This window comes from Cyprinodon variegatus, unplaced genomic scaffold (assembly GCF_000732505.1).
Source record: "Cyprinodon variegatus isolate N-32 unplaced genomic scaffold, C_variegatus-1.0 Scaffold1138, whole genome shotgun sequence".
Classification (NCBI taxonomy): domain Eukaryota; kingdom Metazoa; phylum Chordata; class Actinopteri; order Cyprinodontiformes; family Cyprinodontidae; genus Cyprinodon; species Cyprinodon variegatus.
The window spans coordinates 66,177-83,446 of NW_015151591.1; the positions used below are offsets into that span (position 1 = coordinate 66,177).

Below are 17,270 nucleotides of genomic sequence, written 5' to 3' on the forward strand. Positions count from 1 at the left end.
TGGTCTCAGGAGGCTACGACTTTACAAGAGTGAATAAAGTGAATGTGATTGGTCCATTATCAGGGGGGCGTGATTGTTATGGCGTAAGGTTCAGAAGCAAGTTTAGTTGTGGCCGGTTTGTTCGGAAGCATCTTGCTAACCAGTTAGCAACTTAGTGCTAGCAGGGAAATTCCATTGGGACCAAGTAGCACTAAATTGGTGACTTAGAAACGACGCTGTCAAGGAACGAAATGGACAGAGGAAACATGCAAGAGGAGGAGAGGTTAGTGTCGGAGGTCGTGGATGAGTCTCCTCCATCAGTCACCTCTCTGCCTCAGTCACCATAGAAACCGTCCCACGCCGTTTATTTCTGCGTTTTTCTTTTCTTTAGACGTAGATCTCATTATGTTTTTAACAGATGAACATTCTCTTTCTGTTCTGGTTCTAGATGCTGCACAGACTCATTAAGTGGGGCTTTGCTTTATAGAAAGCTCCAGCATTTTTTATTTTTGATAACTTTTCATAATCTGTAAAAGGCAAATGTGGGAAAGCGTTTTAATTTCATAACACAGAAACGGAAGTGTAAAGAATCTGCACAGATCTGCTCATCCTGCCTAGTTGGAGCCTCTCTATACGGTCAGTGAGACATGAAGGAAAAATCTAATTGGAGATTAAAAAATTTTCAGGCCTTAAAGCAGCATTCATTTGTCCACATTTATCTACATCTCTGTAAAGTTTCATAACAAAAGTACAGCCATGTATCTACAGCTGAACCCCACTTTTCACGTGAAACAATCTGATTCTGCAGTTTGGATCAGATTTAAAGTCCCCCACTTCCTCATCTGCATCTATATTTGGATTCTGGGCGTCTTTTGAGGATCTGTTTGTCAATCAGTATTGGCATAAAGAATGTTCATCCTGTCGATGAAAAACTTCCATCAGTTCTAATTAACCCTCTCAGTTCCTGCTGCCAGCGGGACATCTGAGCACACAGAGGTAAGTAAACCCTGAGTGTCAAAGGTCAGCACAGGCGGTGCAGAGACGCTGAAGGCGATCCATTAAAGAGATAAAAATGTGGGAGAGGATTTCCAAATTTCCCGTAAACGTTTTTGACACATTTAGGTTGTTATCTCTCCTTAAAAGTGCTGTTTAATAGTTTAGAGTCTAATTTAGCGTTTGTTTTAAAGCCTTAGGAATGTAAGACACCAATAAAAGTTTTCACAAGTGCACCATTACCAGCACTGGTGGATGTGTTTGTATGGACTAGTTGTTTTGGTACAGTGGCTGCTAATAAGCATGCTACACCTCCTATAAAATCACTGGCACACAGCTGGGTCTCCACCTGATTACTTTCAGGTGTGTCTGTTTGATTCTTGCAAGTGGCCACAGCCTGACACCTCTAACGAGACTAAATGTGCAAACTTGTATGTGTGTGGAGGGGGTAAGACAACATTAAAGGCAACATGAAAGCTATAAAATGGTCCAGCTTTGTTGAAATGTGCTAGAGGGAAAATACATGTTTTTGTATGAGAGACATAAAAGAAGGGGTATGTGGTAGCTTCAGGCTACCAATATGTTACCTTAAGATGTATTAAAAATGTTGCTGCTAAAAGTGGCTGCATGTTGGAGTGACTGAGGGCCCCGTCACATCTAGCCGATTTAAGGCCTGGTTATCCTCCCACAGCAGTCTGTCGCAGGGAGCTTGACGCAGATATTTTTGATTTATACCCAAGATTGAAGCGGGGTCTGCGCTGTGTTATTCCACGCCATAATGCAAGAGGAAGAACTAGCTGTGGGTCTAGATACGGCCGAGGCGGTGAGGAAGTGGGGGAAAGTTTGTGCGACCATGGAGCGGTGATGCAGGTGGGAAAAGGGTCCCAGTGTTCTCCCGCACCTCGCTCTTCTGGTCCATCTTCACCAATCAGTTTCCACAATGGCGGTCATACAAACAAAACAAGGCGGTGCAGGTACCAGACCTGCTCGGGTCCCCCCCCCTTCTTATGAGGTCAATATATGGCAACTTCACTCGGACAAAGTATATTGCATGCGTTTCTTAAGGATCAAATCTCTTTTGGAGTCTCAACATATTATTACCTATATTGGCTCTTTTTTTTACATTTCATTGGTGATCTAAATTAGCCGAAAGTAGAAAACAATCATTATCAGTCTTGAAGGAAAGTACTGCGTTCTTAAACTGAGCTCTGCCATTTAACAAGGTGACAGAAAAAGTCTGTTTATTTTAATCTTCTTTAATTTTATTAAGATCTGAGGGCAGAGGAGAACAAATGGAACGTCCTAAAAAATGAGTTTCGTAGAGATTTTTAACAAAGAAAACAGTTAATCTACTTGTAGAAAACGAACGGTTGTTGTTGACACAAAGCCAACAGTAGTATAGCTTAATATGCTAACTGAGCAAGCTAAAATATGCTAACCTGTTAGCTACTGAGCACAGCTAGCCACAGCGCTACCCAGCTCTTTATATTAGTTACTTTGTTCACCAGAAACAGATTTTTTTCAGTTTTGTTATTAATCAGGTAAAACTTCATCACTCATTAGACACCCTAACGCTACAGATGCTCCTGAATCGCCACGCTGTGATGTTATTATCGTTGCCTTGGCAACCACAATGTTTTACATCATGTGGCAACGTTCAGCCAATCATGTAGCGTAACGTCACTGGCATGAAGCAGGACCCGAGCAGATCTGGTAGCTACAGCAGTAAGTTATCAAACAGGAAATACGCATAGTGTAGAGCAGATGTCGATTTGACCAATCAGAGGCCTCCTGCCTGCGGTCAGCTACAAGTTTGTAAAGGTGCAGCAGGGTGTCTGCGGAAGGGGCGGGGCATATCTGCTTTAACTGCGACACACATGCAGACCACCTGGTTTCTGAGTATATGAGTATATACTGGTATAAACAGCCATTAAAATCCTGAACTTTCTATGTATTTTTTCTATTTTGGGCGTATACATCGAGTATTCATAACGAGTCCAGAACTTATGTCGTAGCCTAACTTATGCATGATGCACGGCAGGCTAATCCCCATGAAATGATGCACAAGCATCATGCCTTCTCCGCCTGACATTCCCCAAATGGCGAAATATCACCAATGTAAACAAACATAAGTTCCTGAATGTTACAGGTGCCGCCATTTTTGTTTGCATAATCCCCGCCTTTGTAGCTGTAGTATCGTGGGCTGCCAATAGGAGGCGAGTAACTGTGCTAGCGTGATGTGTAAATGGTCGTAAGCTCAAGCTCAGTTCACTGATCCAAGCTCGGTCCGAACTCGGCACGGATCAGTTTCAGACGGCTAGTGGAAATGGGACACTAGTCTTTATTTGGGCCTCACTTTTCTTAAGGCTTGGCCCTCTGCTGGTCTTACAGAAAACTATAAGCTTAAGCTTCACTGTTTTTTTTTTTTTTCCTACTTTTTAATGAACTCTAATTGTTTCTGTTTCTTTTTTGCAGGGTCAGTTTGCTGCAGAAGGAGTTCCTAAGTTGGCCGTCACCTTCAGAGCTGACAGTGAGTTTCTCTTTGACTGAACTAAATGACAGAGCCCAAAATATAAATTGTGTTTTGTTTGTTTAAAAGAAACTTAATATCCATCTGGAGGATTGGAATAACTATTTTAAGCCGGGTGTATCAATTTCCTGACTCAACGATTTGAATATTTTCAATACTCAGGAGTAAACCACAATTCGTTTAGATTAATTGGTAACTTTTTTTTTTAACTTACAGGCTAGAAAATATTTGAAATAAATCAATGAAAGCTCTAATATCATTATGCATTTTATTTGAGAAACAACAGCAAATAACAGAAGTAGCAAATGTGTGCTCCACCTAGGCCTATTAAAACCTCATTCACTGAAAAATAATAGGTTTAGCGCCCCCGCAGCATGGGAGTCAGAATTACGTCCAGGAGCAAATGGATCAAAATAGACCAGAGGAAGTAAAAAAACATGAATTAATGAATCAATACTCTTGCAGACGTTGCGTCGGATCATCGGCTTTTGGATCGATGCATCGATACAAAACTATTATTATTTCAACCTAGTTTTTAGACATACAGTGTGAGCAGAGCAGGTGGATCGCATCAGAGCGTCGGGTCGCACAGCGTGAGAACAAACATGATGAGCTGTGAACTTTTAAACCCTGAGGTTACATCGTACAGTGTGAGCTGTAGCTGCGTGCAACAATTGAAAATAATCGCAGTGTACGCCTGGCTTTAGAGTGATGATGTGATGTTATATTTATTTCTAGTCTAAAACATAATGCACAAGAATCGAGAAATGTGTTTTTTCCTCAAAGTATTCTGCCAGCTGATCCTCAACCATGCATTATATAACAGATCAGTGTGCAGATTCTCACAGCCAGAACTCCCTAGAGCTGAGAGAACAAAATGATGTAATTCAGCTCTCTCATATGTGGGAGTGAGAAAATAAAACCTTTTGCTTCTGGTGGAATATGGATCATCTTTAAAGATGATACATCATCGGTAACCGACTGCCATCTTTGATTTCAGTGCAGCCTACAGTGCACATAAACTAAGGTACACATGATGTATCTTAGAGTAAAAAACAGCTCAGGTTTTATGATTTTATGTTTTTATTTTTTGTTCTTGTTAAATGGTGTTTTTCCCAAGCCTAGGCCAGTGTTACCCCCCGCCCCCCCCCCCCCCCCCACCCCCGCCTTCCCTCCCTGCTGCCCCCTCTACCCCAACCCCCCCATCCTTTGCCTCCTTCCTCTTTTGTTCCTTAAAGTCAAGTTCCTGAGCCGTGGCCAATCCATGCCTCCTGCTTTTGTCCGTGACCATGAGCGAGGAAGGGCTTTAAAATCCCTCTTTGTACATTAATCTGTGTGTGTGTGTGTGGGGGGGTACTTATGTAGTTTTTAGTAAAGCAGATACCTGTACATAATAATTTATTTAATACTTTTTTTGTTTTACGCTCTTCTAAAGATGTCAGAGTTGCAGGATCTATTTTAATATACACACATTTCTTGATTTCTAAGTTTGAAGGAGAAGCAGCAGGGATGTTAAATTATATTTTTATTTTATTTCTATTAGCTAGTTTGAAGGCTAAACACTATCGATGTCCACCCTCTTGTTGTAATTTGTTGATTTTTTGTTTTTTTTGTATCCTTGTCCTGGTTGCATCATCTTGGTCTAATCTACGCTCTTCTAGATGTTTTCAATAGAAGATATTAATTTTCATTTATTCTAAACTTTTCTGCGGGATCGTTCAGAGGTCAGGAGGTCATGTGACTTTGAGGTGCTGATTCTGTCGCCTCTGAGGAAAAGAAGCTGAAAACCTCAAACACTTTAAGGCACCGGAGTTTGTTAGCATGACAATCCCCTCCTGCCTCGTATGGACGACACACCTCAGTGGTTCCTCTCCTCCAGCCGGACGGAGGATGAAGGAGGAGAGTCGAGCTTCCTTTGCTGCTTCCAGTCAAAGTCACAGAGAATATGAAGCGAGGAGACCTTTGACCTCCAGTCGGTTGTCGATGACCGGAGACGAGATGTGAATGAAGTCAAACAGGGTTTCTACTGCGGCTTAAAAAGTCTTAAGATTAATCAGATTTCTTTTCAGCCTTGACCAAGATTTTCCAAATGGCCAATCTAAGCCTTAAATAATAAAAACTTGTACGGTACATTTCTTTATTCATTACATATTATTTATTCCAGGATTTTTATCACTAGCTGAAGATAAGATAAAAAAGCATTTAGGCCCAGCAAATGTTCTGGTTCTTTTCTTTACCATCAATATTTAACAATCCTGAGCTTCAGAATAAGGACTGTAATAGTTTGTGTTTGATTATTTCTATGTGTTGGTGATCATTTTTTATTTGGATATAAATGGTGTCAAATTTGGAAGAAAAAAACATTTGTCAGTTGAAAGCCTCACAAGTATGGAAGAAAAACAGTCACCGAATTTTAAACACTGAATTTTTTTACACATTAAATTCCTTACACTGAAATAATATCGGGTAAAAATTTGCCTCCTCAATTAGCCTTCTGGTGAACTCAGGCCAAAGCAATCGACACTCGATGCAGAAGTTCAGTTCACCAGATCATCCAATCAGATTGATTCAAAGTTTTCTATCTCAGGAAAACCAGCTGATTGCATCGACTCATTGACTCTTCAGCAATCCCTCACACTAAGCATGCTTGTAGCGACAGTGGAGAGGAAAAACTCCCTTTGAACAGGAAGAAACCTCCAGCAGAACCAGGCTCAGTGTGAGCGGCCATCTGCTGAGGCCCACTGGGGTTCAAGGAGACAGAAGCAGACATAGAAAAAGAAGCATAGATACAAAAGGCAACTGTCAACCAGCTCCACAGGCGGCCCCGTCCAGGAAACACACAGCCAGGCAGACGAGCTCCGAGCCAGCTCCCATGTCAGAGGATGAAGAGAGCACATCCAGTTAGTCACAGTGAGAGAAACAGGACTACACTGGAAAACAGGCCAAGCTCCAACATCTATGAACAAAGGTGTTCGTAGATGGGTCGGGTTGCGTTGCTGCCGTCCCAGCAGGGTTTAAATGGGAATAATTGCAGGTCTTGGTCCTGGATTCTATGGGTGCGAGCGGATACAGTTTTGAAAAACCAGACCAGTGCAGGACTCTGACATGACAAACGTGGCGCCATCTGCTGGCAGAACCACAGATCTATCAGAAAGTCAAAGAAGGATCCAACTTGAAGTTACCTTCCTCCCTAACTGTCGGCATCTTCGATAAACTCTTAACCACAGAGGATGCTTCTTTCTTTTAAGTAGATGTGGTTTAAACGTAATATTACTTCCTGTGCTCCAAAGATGAAAATAAGCTCTTTCTTGATGCTTTTCTTTACTTTTTAAGCAATGGAATCAGCTCTTGTCTCTGTCTGCATCCTCTTCCCGCCTTGGAAGTTGAATTCCAACTTGAAGGAGAAACAAAAGAAAGGGGGGCTATCTTCATCCTTCACTGGATTCTGCCTCTCCTTCTGTGTCTTATGAAATAAATCAGAGGACAAAGATTGAATGAGGTAGAAGAATAGTGACTAAATCCGCTCCCTTCCCCTGGCGCTCTATGGAAGACGAAGAGGGAAAGACGTAGAGCAGCCAGCTGTGACCTCCTTCCTGCAGTCCTGAACATGACCTGCTTCTGAGGAGGAAGACGGCGAGAGGAAGAGGAGCAGTGACTCGTGTCATCTTCCTCTTTATGCTCCTCCACTCCGTCCTCATCGCCATCAATAGATGGAGGAAAGGGGAGCAGTGAGTCGTGTCTGAGGCCACGCCCCCTTTTTTCCTGCATCTGTAGCCTGGCTTTTCTCATGGCTTCAAGCCTGGCTGCTTTGCATCTTTCTCTGCCCCTTCGTCTTTAATTGAATAAAAATGAGGAAACCTTTGAATTGAAGTGGTGTTTTGGCAACAAATGACAGAACTAGAAAAGCACTCGGCGAGCGCAGACCTCCGCCAAGCAGCAAATGATGCCACATACTGAGACTTAAAGCTAAAACTCACACAGGATCTGGATCATGGCCAAATTCTAATAACAGCCAAACTTCTCAAGAAATTCCAGCAAAATCTGTGCAGAACTTTTTTTTTTTTAGGTATTTTGAAAAGGAACGGACAAACCAACTCTGAGACCATAACCTCCTTGGTGGAGCTGATAAAGCAATGAAAGTGTGGTTGGAGCATAGCAGACAGGTCAGACAATAACTTCTGGTGATGATGCCCCATCATGTGACCTTGCAAAATGTTTTACAAGGTCATATGATGGGGTATCGTCACCATAACTTACTTTATGCTAGTCAATTTGCATGTTTTCTAAACAAAAACAAGGCTTTGTTGGGCTGCTGTATAAAACCTGGAACTCAACGCTATTTCTGACATTTTTAATTGAAAAAGCTTCCTGGATGGAAGAGAAACGTCTTTAAACTTGGAAACAAAGTCCAGCGGATTGTTTTTTGTTTTTGTTTTTTTTCTGGGATGACATAAGTTGCTTTCATTTCATCAGAAGTCTCCCCTGGTGTGCGTCCTTTCAAATACAAAAATTCTGACTTTACTCAGTTCAAAAACCTGTAAACCAGAAACCACAATTAGTTCAGAGCTGTAATTCATCACTTAATCAATAGAGATATAAATAATTACACGTGCATAATTTCAGCTAGATCAAACGACCAGATGTCAGTCAGGGGCATTACTTATTGAAAACCGCTGGCATATATTCCTACTAAAAAATTCCCCATTTTCCTTGATGGGTCCTTGGCTGGTCCCCTACAATTCCTTTATAAGAATATTCTTTCTGTCCTGATTTGTGGAGATTAAGATCTAAAGAGAAGCGCCATCTCCTGGACAGACTCTGTTTAAAGTAGGGTAATGTTTCTCTTTAAACATCAACCATTGATGTTTACCACCTCCGATGTCAGATACCTGTTCTCCAGGGAAGCTCCCACCCAGAGGCTTGAATCTTAGATGCTGTTTACATAATACCACCTTAAACCTGCAACAAAAGATGTGGTATCATTACAGTTTTCATAAAACATTGGGGGGGATTTCAAAGACGTTGCCCCTTGACCTATTAATGTAAAACCAGATATTTTCTTACATGCTCTTTTATAACATTGAATAAAGAAGGAAATCTCAGTCGTTTCTCTCCAGCTAAAGAGAACTAGTCAGACATGAACTTTCATTTCATATATTCCAAAAGTTAAGGTGAGACAAGCATATGGCTATAAAAGGAAGACGGACAAACAGAGAGTCGCGTGAAAAGGAAAGCTCAGATTCTGACAGCATATATGCTTTACCAGCAGCATTACCTTCAGTCAAACATGAGTCGACCCGCTAAAAATCAGCATTTGGCCCACTTCCCACTGGCAAAGAAATCTGGGTCTAACCCCACGCTGGCAGCTGCGTGTCTGGTGACACCCTCACTCTGGGTTAGCGTTGATGATTTCACCAATGCAACAGTAATCAGGGAAGTAAACAATGGAGAGCACCATGGAAGGAAGCCAGGGTGTAGTCAGTGCGCTTTATCGTTTCTCTGTTATCTGTCTAAATCCCTCTGACCAGAGCTGCTCCATGTTTATCTAATGGAAACAGAGTTGATTCTGCTTGTTGATCCGAAACCACTGGCGCAGTGTGTTGACATCCGTACGATGCGTTAAATGGTATCCCATAAATTAGCGGGTCGACCCGGCTCTGGTGTTCCCACAGCATGACGTTCAAAGCTGAGGAGATTTCAACAAGGGTCGTTCCCAATGCCACTAAAAGCACATTGTTCCCGGGTTTAAACTGTATTTTTGGCCAGTGGGAATGGGGTATAAAAAGTTAGAAAATATGAAAAGAAAAACTATTTTTCGTTCAGGTTTTTTCCAGCTGGGATCATTATTTCCACAGAGGAAGATCCTCGAAGCTCAGCTCTACTCTCCACAACTTTTCCCCTTTAAAACTTATGAGTTATTAAAAGTTAGTTTCCAAAAATCATAAAAACTATTGATGATAATTAAAAAAAGTTATTGTTTGTTTTTCAAATTTGTCTTTGCATATTTTCTTATCTTATAAGGCCTCTCTAGTGAGATATATGGTGCATTATAAATAAAATTATTATTATTTCTTAACATTGTCCCCAATTGCTTTGCTGTATTCAAATATTAAAAATAAAGTCCATTAACTGTAAACCTTCAGTTCCTTTAGCTGTTTAGTTGTCTGAAAGTTTTGGTTTTGAAGCGACTCCAGCTGTGATTCCTGCTCGCTGCTGCTTTTGGCTTTCTGGCTCCGGGATAAAAATCTCAGTGGAAGGAAGAAACAGACCTATAAATGAGAAAAGATTTCTTAAAATATGTTGGGGTTTTTTTGGCTTTTATTTAAAGATTATTTGCCTTTTGGAATGAGTCATTTTCATCTCTAAAATAAGATGATTTTATATATATATCCATGTCAAATAAGCAGTCGTTTGGGTTGCTTATACCTTGGGTCGGCCCTGCCGTTACAGATATGGAACCCTAACAATAACTTGATGTCAACCGTGACCAAAACAGTGGAGGCTTATTTGCTTATTATGTCTTATAGATTCTTAATGTTTTTTTCCATATATTCCTCCGCTAAGGTGTCCATTGTGTCTTTTCTTTGCAGACTGCTCGTTAAGCTATCCACTGGGGAAGCATGCGATCCATGAGGTCTCAGACATCTCCTTCAGCCACCTGGCCTGTGATGACCAGGCTGCCGTGGTCGTCCACTGGTCTCCAAGTCCACTAGGTACAGTCTGTCCCAGTGTCGCCCTGTTCTTAGACTATACGAGTTTGAACTGACAAAAAAATAAATTAAAATACGTGTATTTGCCCCTAATTAGGGCTGTAAATACTATAATCTACTAATGGCACAAGTATATTTATCAAGTAAAGAAGATAATTGGATTTTATGCTTTTGAAGTAAGATAATGGAAAAGTTCTCATCTTATTCCTTTGGCAAATTGACTTGCCTACCTGCAAAAAATCAAAAAAGAATACACCTTTTTGTTTTGTTTTGTTTTACTGTCCATAATATGCAGTGCAAAGATGAAATGGGGAAAGTTGAGAGTGGAAAAATGAGAACCTAAAGGCCTCAGGATGCTAAGGTTACTGAGATGTGTGTGTCTCTTTGATCAGACCTGGAGCCGCAGAGAAAAAGGATCACATCTCACACAACAATACCACGATTTGACCGTGAAGGAATGTGTGTCTGTGTGCACGGTTAGCCGAACTCCGCTCTCTTTTCCCTGTGTGACAAGCTGCCTGTTGTTTTCTGGTTCCAGGAAGAAATCTCCCAGAAAATATCCCACTTACATGTGAACCACAGCCATGCTAGAAAAGGCTTCCTCCCCCCCAAAAAAACACACACAAAAAAAACACAAAAGCTGTGCAGATTTATAAGAGGTTTCTGTTTGTTTTTCTGTTTTTTTTGTCTTGCTGGTTGAATCAGGTGAACTGTGTGCGTCTCGGTGGTGATGAACAAAATGGCCAAGTTGGACTTGTTTCTTTCTCTGCTTATAAATTGGCAAAATTATTTTCTTGCCATTTTTTTTTTTTATCCTACCTGCTCAAACATGTACGGCTGGAAGCCTTCTACACCAAACCAAGCTTCTGCCGCCCTGGCGTCCTCTTCCACAACATCTTCATCCCCGCTTTCCTCCTCTAAATAAAAAATGGATGACGGAGGAGACTCATCCACGACCTCCGACACTAAACTCTCCTCCTCTTGCATGTTTCCTCTGTCCATAGCGTTCCTTGACAGCGTCGTTTCTAAGTCACCAATTTAGTGCTACTTGGTCCCAATGGAATTTCCCATTGGGAACCTACTAGCACTAAGTTGCTAACTGGTTAGCAAGATGCTTCCGACAAACCGGCCACAACCAAACTGGCTTGTGAACCTTCCGCCACAACAGTCCCGCCCTCTTGATAATCGACCAATCACATTCACTTTAATTACTCGTGTAAAGTCGGGCACCACTCTGGGAAGAGCAGCTTCCCTACAACTTTAAAGGGATCCATGATTAGCTGAATATGTTAGCCTAAATATGTTGTAATTTTCATTTCAACGTAAAAAAAAAAAGTGCCGTTTGTGATGCTTTTTTTGTTTTGTTTGTTTTGATAATAAAAAAAAAATCATAATTATTTCAGTAATAATATATCCTCTGTTTTATTTTTTCACTCATGGAGGTTGCCATATTTTCCCCTGTGCAATGCATGCTGGGTAGATGCCGTGGTTAGGTCTAACTGGAACCTGCAGATTAAACACAGGAAGGCTAACATTAGCAGAGCTGCTTTTATCATCTGACTGGTGTAAATTCAGACAATGCGTCACTTTGTCGCTCCTTGAAAGTTTTCACGAGTCGTTATACTTGAGATATCTGTTGGAATAAACCAACTTCTGATCTACTATATCAGCTACAGCTAACACCGTTAGCTGAATCTAACATGAAATCAAATCAGAAGATAAGGACTGTTTAAAGTGACAGAGAAACATCTTTCAGTCATTGTAACTCATCATTTTAATATATCAGAGAAAATGTTTTGATCCTGATGCTAACCGCTAACAGCCTCAGTTAGAAACTGGAGCTCTTTGTAGCATCTAGGTTAGCATTTCCTAGCATTAGCTTTTTCAGACAGCTCTCCACTCTTCCTCCATTTGGTCCTCCTCATCTTCATTACGTCTTATTTCTACATTGTCTTAAATTTCAACGTGCTCCATTTCAAACTGGAAAAGTTGAACGCAACTGCTCTTTATCTGGACAGGGCTAGTGCTACAGGACCTAGCTTATTTAATTTACCCACAATGCATAGACTTTTTTTTTTTTATATTTCCCCCTACACTTTTTCCACTAATTGAAATGTGTTTAAATCCACATGAACATGAATTCAACAGACTGTAGTAAACAGATAAATGGAGGCAGAAGATGTCTTTCAGTCATCAATGCACACATTCAGAGACACACAGGAGCTCTTTCAAGTTGGGCACCGTTTCACTAACAACACCTGTCCCATCAACCAGGAAGCAGAAATACTTTAATAATCCCAGGGAGGGATTACTTTAGTTACATTACTCCATCTGTAATAGAGTGACTATAGGACCAGTTTGATAGAACACTATTTTATACAATATATATAATTAGGGGGTCCCCGCTCCATCGCCATCAGTTTGGGGTCCTTGGCCTGGAAAACATTAAAGACCCCTGCGTTAAATTAATACTTCAAAGAAACTCCTACTGATTCGAACAAGGTCTTACAGTTTGGGTGCATCAGCCGTGAGGGAAATTAGGTCTGCAAACATGAAATACAAGTTTGTCAATTTAAATTTGAGTGTGTTTTCCTTATTTTAAACCAATAAGATCATTTGTCGTTTAATACGCCATTATCTTATTTCAAATGTGTAACATCCAGGCCAAATACAGGATTATTAGGATGTTTTTAGATCAGTTTTTAGGGTAGAATTAATAAAGAATTAATAAAGATAAAACATTTAGATGAATAAAATGACCTTAAGTTGAAGATATAATAAAAGCTGACTTCTCTAGGAACAAAATGAATCAGAGAGCTCATGTTCCTCCTGGTCATTCTTCTTCACGTTTGAGCCGTTTGGCCTCCGTATGCTACTGCCAGGGTTTAGAAATAAACCACTTGGTCCAATTTCCCTTTTTCAGTTTGACATTTCCTGCTCTTGTTTTAGTGTCGACCTTTAAAACAAGAGAAGCAGAAGGACTCTTAGGTGCAGCTAAGATGCATATTATCCTTCAGTCGCAGAGAGACGGAGCAACATGTTCAGGAATCTGCCCGAGGAAAGAAAAACCCGTCCCTCCACTTTTCTGTGCGTCTCTCCTGCAGAGCTAATGGGAAAAACATGTCTGTTGGATGTGAAGGTGTAATTACAAGGCAGATGTTTTCAAAGAGGAGGAGGAGATTAAGCTGGGAGGAGGCGGGTAAAGGGAAGAAGACGGGAGGGGTGAGGACCCAGACAGGAAACAAAGGGACAGGTCAAATTATGTCCATCATCATTTCCTAAACTCTTTACTCTGAGTGGTTTTAGAAGATCAGGAAGAAAGGATGAACTTTGGAGCTTCGCTCTGATTTGGGTCGGCAGATTTTCAACCACTGCAGCAAAGTTTCACTAAATACCTCAAGTCTGTTGGTCTCACCGAGTCTGGAGCTGATTTATTTCAAAAGCTTTAAATTAAAATGAAACGATTAACAAATTAATAACTTTAAGTTGATTCTTTTTTTTTTTTTTTGCTTATATTTCCAATCAGCCTTAGAATAATGCAACCACTGCCGTGCCTGACAGGTTCTTCGGTTCTGAAGCCTCACCTTGGCTTATCCAAACGTTCCTCTTGTCTTTGTGGCCGAACGGGTCATTCTTCCTCTCATCTGAGGATAAAGGTCTGCAGAAGACATTATTTCCAGATGCTACTTTTAAGTTTAGGTTCTCAATGAAAGAGCTGTTCCAGCTGAGGAAGTTTGGCCAAATCTTAATCTATTTGGATGTATTTGAACTGTTAGGATCATTTTATTTCAAAGGAGATGAGAAAATGAAAAAGAAGCAAACAGGAAGAAGTGATTAGAGGTGAATATCTCAGAGTTTAGAGTAGGAAACAGTTAAAGAGGGGGGGGGTTCTGAAAGACTGTTCCAAAGAAAAATCTTCCGCTGCCCCTTTTCTCTTATGTTTAATTCTAGTTTCTGCCGATGGCTGCTCCTCCTCAGACAGCTTCAGCTTTAGCCTTGCTCCCGTTTATTGTAGAGGGTTTCTTACCACTTTCGCCACGTGCTTGCTTAGGAGGGACGGATTGCTTTATAGTTAGAATGGCAGCTTTCCTCCACCTGGCTTCATGAACTGAATGTAAATTCATTGGACTATAACCAGGAGCGCAGTTTAATCTGAATAAAAGGTTTGATTGAATGTAGACGACGATGAGTGAAGTTTCTATTCCATCTCTGCAGGAATCGAACACATTAAAGGCTTCAGAGTTTATCTGGAAGACAAAAATCCCGACGGGAAACGGTGTCAGCACCTCGTCCTCAAAGAACCGCGGCAGCTCAACTACTCCTACAGGAGCACGGTAGGACGAACGCTTCCGTCTCCGCCATCCAAGTCGCATCTTTTGCTTTTAATGCGATGCGAAGCTTTGATTCGAGAAAAGTTTGTGCCCTTAGACAAAAATAAAAAATACCAGAGCATATCATGTTAAGATCTTTAGAGATCCCTGATTCTTAGATTTATTGATCTATGTTTTGCTCCTCGTACAGAAGCTGAGCAGTCAGCCGTTCACCGGTTTGACCTTTGACACCGACTACATGGTTCGTGTCGTTCCTTTCCCATCTCTGATGAACGAAAGCGTCTTCCATCCATCTTTTCTGCGAACCAACTGTAAGCTGGATGATTTAAAACAAACAGCGTCTCTTTTTGTCAGAGAAGAAAGCAGATTTTTCATTCTTACCTGTTTTCCTTCCCACAGCCTGTGAATTCCTCCTTGGATCCGACAACCTGGTCTGCAAACCATGTAAGTTCCTGGTTGTGCTCGTCCTCAGCCTCATCCTGAGCTCACGTTACCAAAAGGAAGAGCAAGTCTGCTCCCAAAAAGCCAAACAATAAAACTAGCTCTTAAAAGAATGATGCCTAATTATCACATGATAATTACACAGCCCTGTGTTTTCAATAAAAAGCATAAATACAAAGTTCTGCTCTGCTGGGAAATGACAGAACAGAAGGGGAGGGAAAATGAAACTGGGCCATAAAGTTTGTTTAAAATGCATTTTTAAGTTGAAAAACTGTAATTTCAAAACTTTTCAAACTAAAAACAAATGTTTAAAATTTAATTTCACATATTTTTTTTATCATATTTATTTCTTTCTTGTCGTGAAACTGCTGGACCCTCGTTGTGGGGGGCGGGGCTTATAGTACCTGCTGTCGATGTTTATTTTCATTTATTCTTTACCAGCTTTTATTGTCATTAGACTCTCTAAAATACAGAGCAACAAAAATGAACTCTCGTCGCCTTGGGGAGCAGTGGAGGGTTAAGGGTCTTGTTCAGGGACCCACAGTGGCAGTCTGTGGGGCTCAAACTCTGGATTCCAAGCTCTATGCCCACTGGGCCACAGCTGACTTTTAAATAAGCTCTTTTTTCATATTTTTGGTTCACAAAATAAGTTTCTAATTCTTCTTTTAATTTTAAAATCTGTTCCTTTAAGTTTCCATATTTTTTTTCCTTTTATCCTTTTAATTTTTTTTTCCATTTTAAAAATATTTTGCAGTTTTATAAATTCATTTCTTTTCTGTTTGAATTTTTTTTCCACTTTTCAAATCATTTTCCAGTAATTATTTTTTTTTTCAGTTTAAATAAATGTGAAACAAACTTTTTGGCCCCAATTTGGCTCCGTATGTCTGCAAAAGGACCTCTTTTGATTTGGGTTAAAAGTTCTAATAAATACCTGATTGGAAATAAAATAAAAAGAAGCTGTGCTTGAAGTTTGGGGGATTTCAGGATGAAACGTTGGGATTTTCTCTGGAGGGTTAAAGTTGTTTTTATGTCTGTTCGAAGCAGATTATACCTGCAATAAAATGTTTCAGAAATCCCTGCAGCATTGTGTCAACGACCGCTTGTTTAATGAAGCCGCGCTGTTTGCCCAGTAAAGCTGCAGCAGATGGCTGAGTGAAATCTTTAGTGTCTTTGCACTGAGGCTGAGAACTGTACTTCCACATTATTTTATGCTTCTCTCTTAATGCGACCGTTAACCTGCACCAAATGCATAACTCAGGCTTATTGGCCTAATTAATAGACCAGTTTGCTCCTCTATATTAGTTATATATCTCTGTTAAAAAAGCGATAGAAAAATTGTCAGTCCTTGAGGATTTGTTCTGTGAGCTCTGAAGAGATAAATGGCATACATGAACCAAAAGATGCTTAAAATAAAACAATGAACTTCACAGCACGCATAACCTGTTAAAAAAACAAAGCCAGGCGTAAATAAAAGTGGTTCCAGCTGGAACCAAAGCTACGCAGTTTAAATGAGTCTTTAAAAGAGATTTAGAAGTGACTGATGTGTGCAGATGGGCAGAGCTAACCCAACCTGAGGCACTCTCACAGCATCTGGTCTCTCCAGCATAGTGCAATGATCCCTGGAAGAGTTCAGCAGTGAGGATTTAATTGGCATTGGTGCAAAAAATATCTAAAAATAAGACAAACTTTTTTATAATAAAAGTTTATTTAAGCAGGTAAATAATGACAATCTGACAGTATTGTTGTTTCCACCCTTAAAACAAGATAATTAGATATTATGGATCTGAGATAAGATTTCTTTCCTTTTATTTATGTAAATCATTGTATTCCATTGCCAAATTATTTTATTTACTTCTAAAATCAAGCGTAAATACTTTTATTTCAAGAAAAATTGACTGACTTGTTTTTCAGTGTAACTTTCCTCTTGCTCTTACTGCCCTTCAAAGGTGGGTAGAGTACTAGAGTACTGTGCCCATGTCAAAGTAGTGCTCCTTTAATATACTTCTGCTTGAGTTTGGAGAGTAAAAAGTTATTTAAAAGAGGGCTGTTTAGTTCAATTCTAATCAGTTTATTTCTATAGCTCCAATTCACATCATGTCATCTCAAGACACTTTCCAGTTCACCGGATCATCCAGTCAGATTGATTGAAAGTTTTCTATCTAAGGAAAACCAGCTGATTGCATCGACTCATTGACTCTTCAGCAATCCCTCACACTAAGCATGCTTGTAGCGACAGTGGAGAGGAAAAACTCCATTTAAACAGGAAGAAAGCTCCAGAAAAACCAG

The 17,270-nt window shown here is 40.4% G+C and overlaps 1 protein-coding gene across 1 annotated transcript in view; it reads left to right on the forward strand.

The window, feature by feature from the left end:
* The window catches only part of il17rd (interleukin 17 receptor D), a 43,358-nt gene that overhangs the window by 12,268 nt on the left and 13,820 nt on the right, over nt 1–17,270 (forward strand). Inside the window, exons 2-6 of the mRNA XM_015400726.1 lie at nt 3,448–3,502; nt 10,093–10,215; nt 14,428–14,546; nt 14,734–14,854; nt 14,943–14,987. Of these exons, the coding sequence (XP_015256212.1) occupies nt 3,448–3,502; nt 10,093–10,215; nt 14,428–14,546; nt 14,734–14,854; nt 14,943–14,987 (463 nt within the window). The remainder of the gene's footprint in view (nt 1–3,447; nt 3,503–10,092; nt 10,216–14,427; nt 14,547–14,733; nt 14,855–14,942; nt 14,988–17,270) is intronic.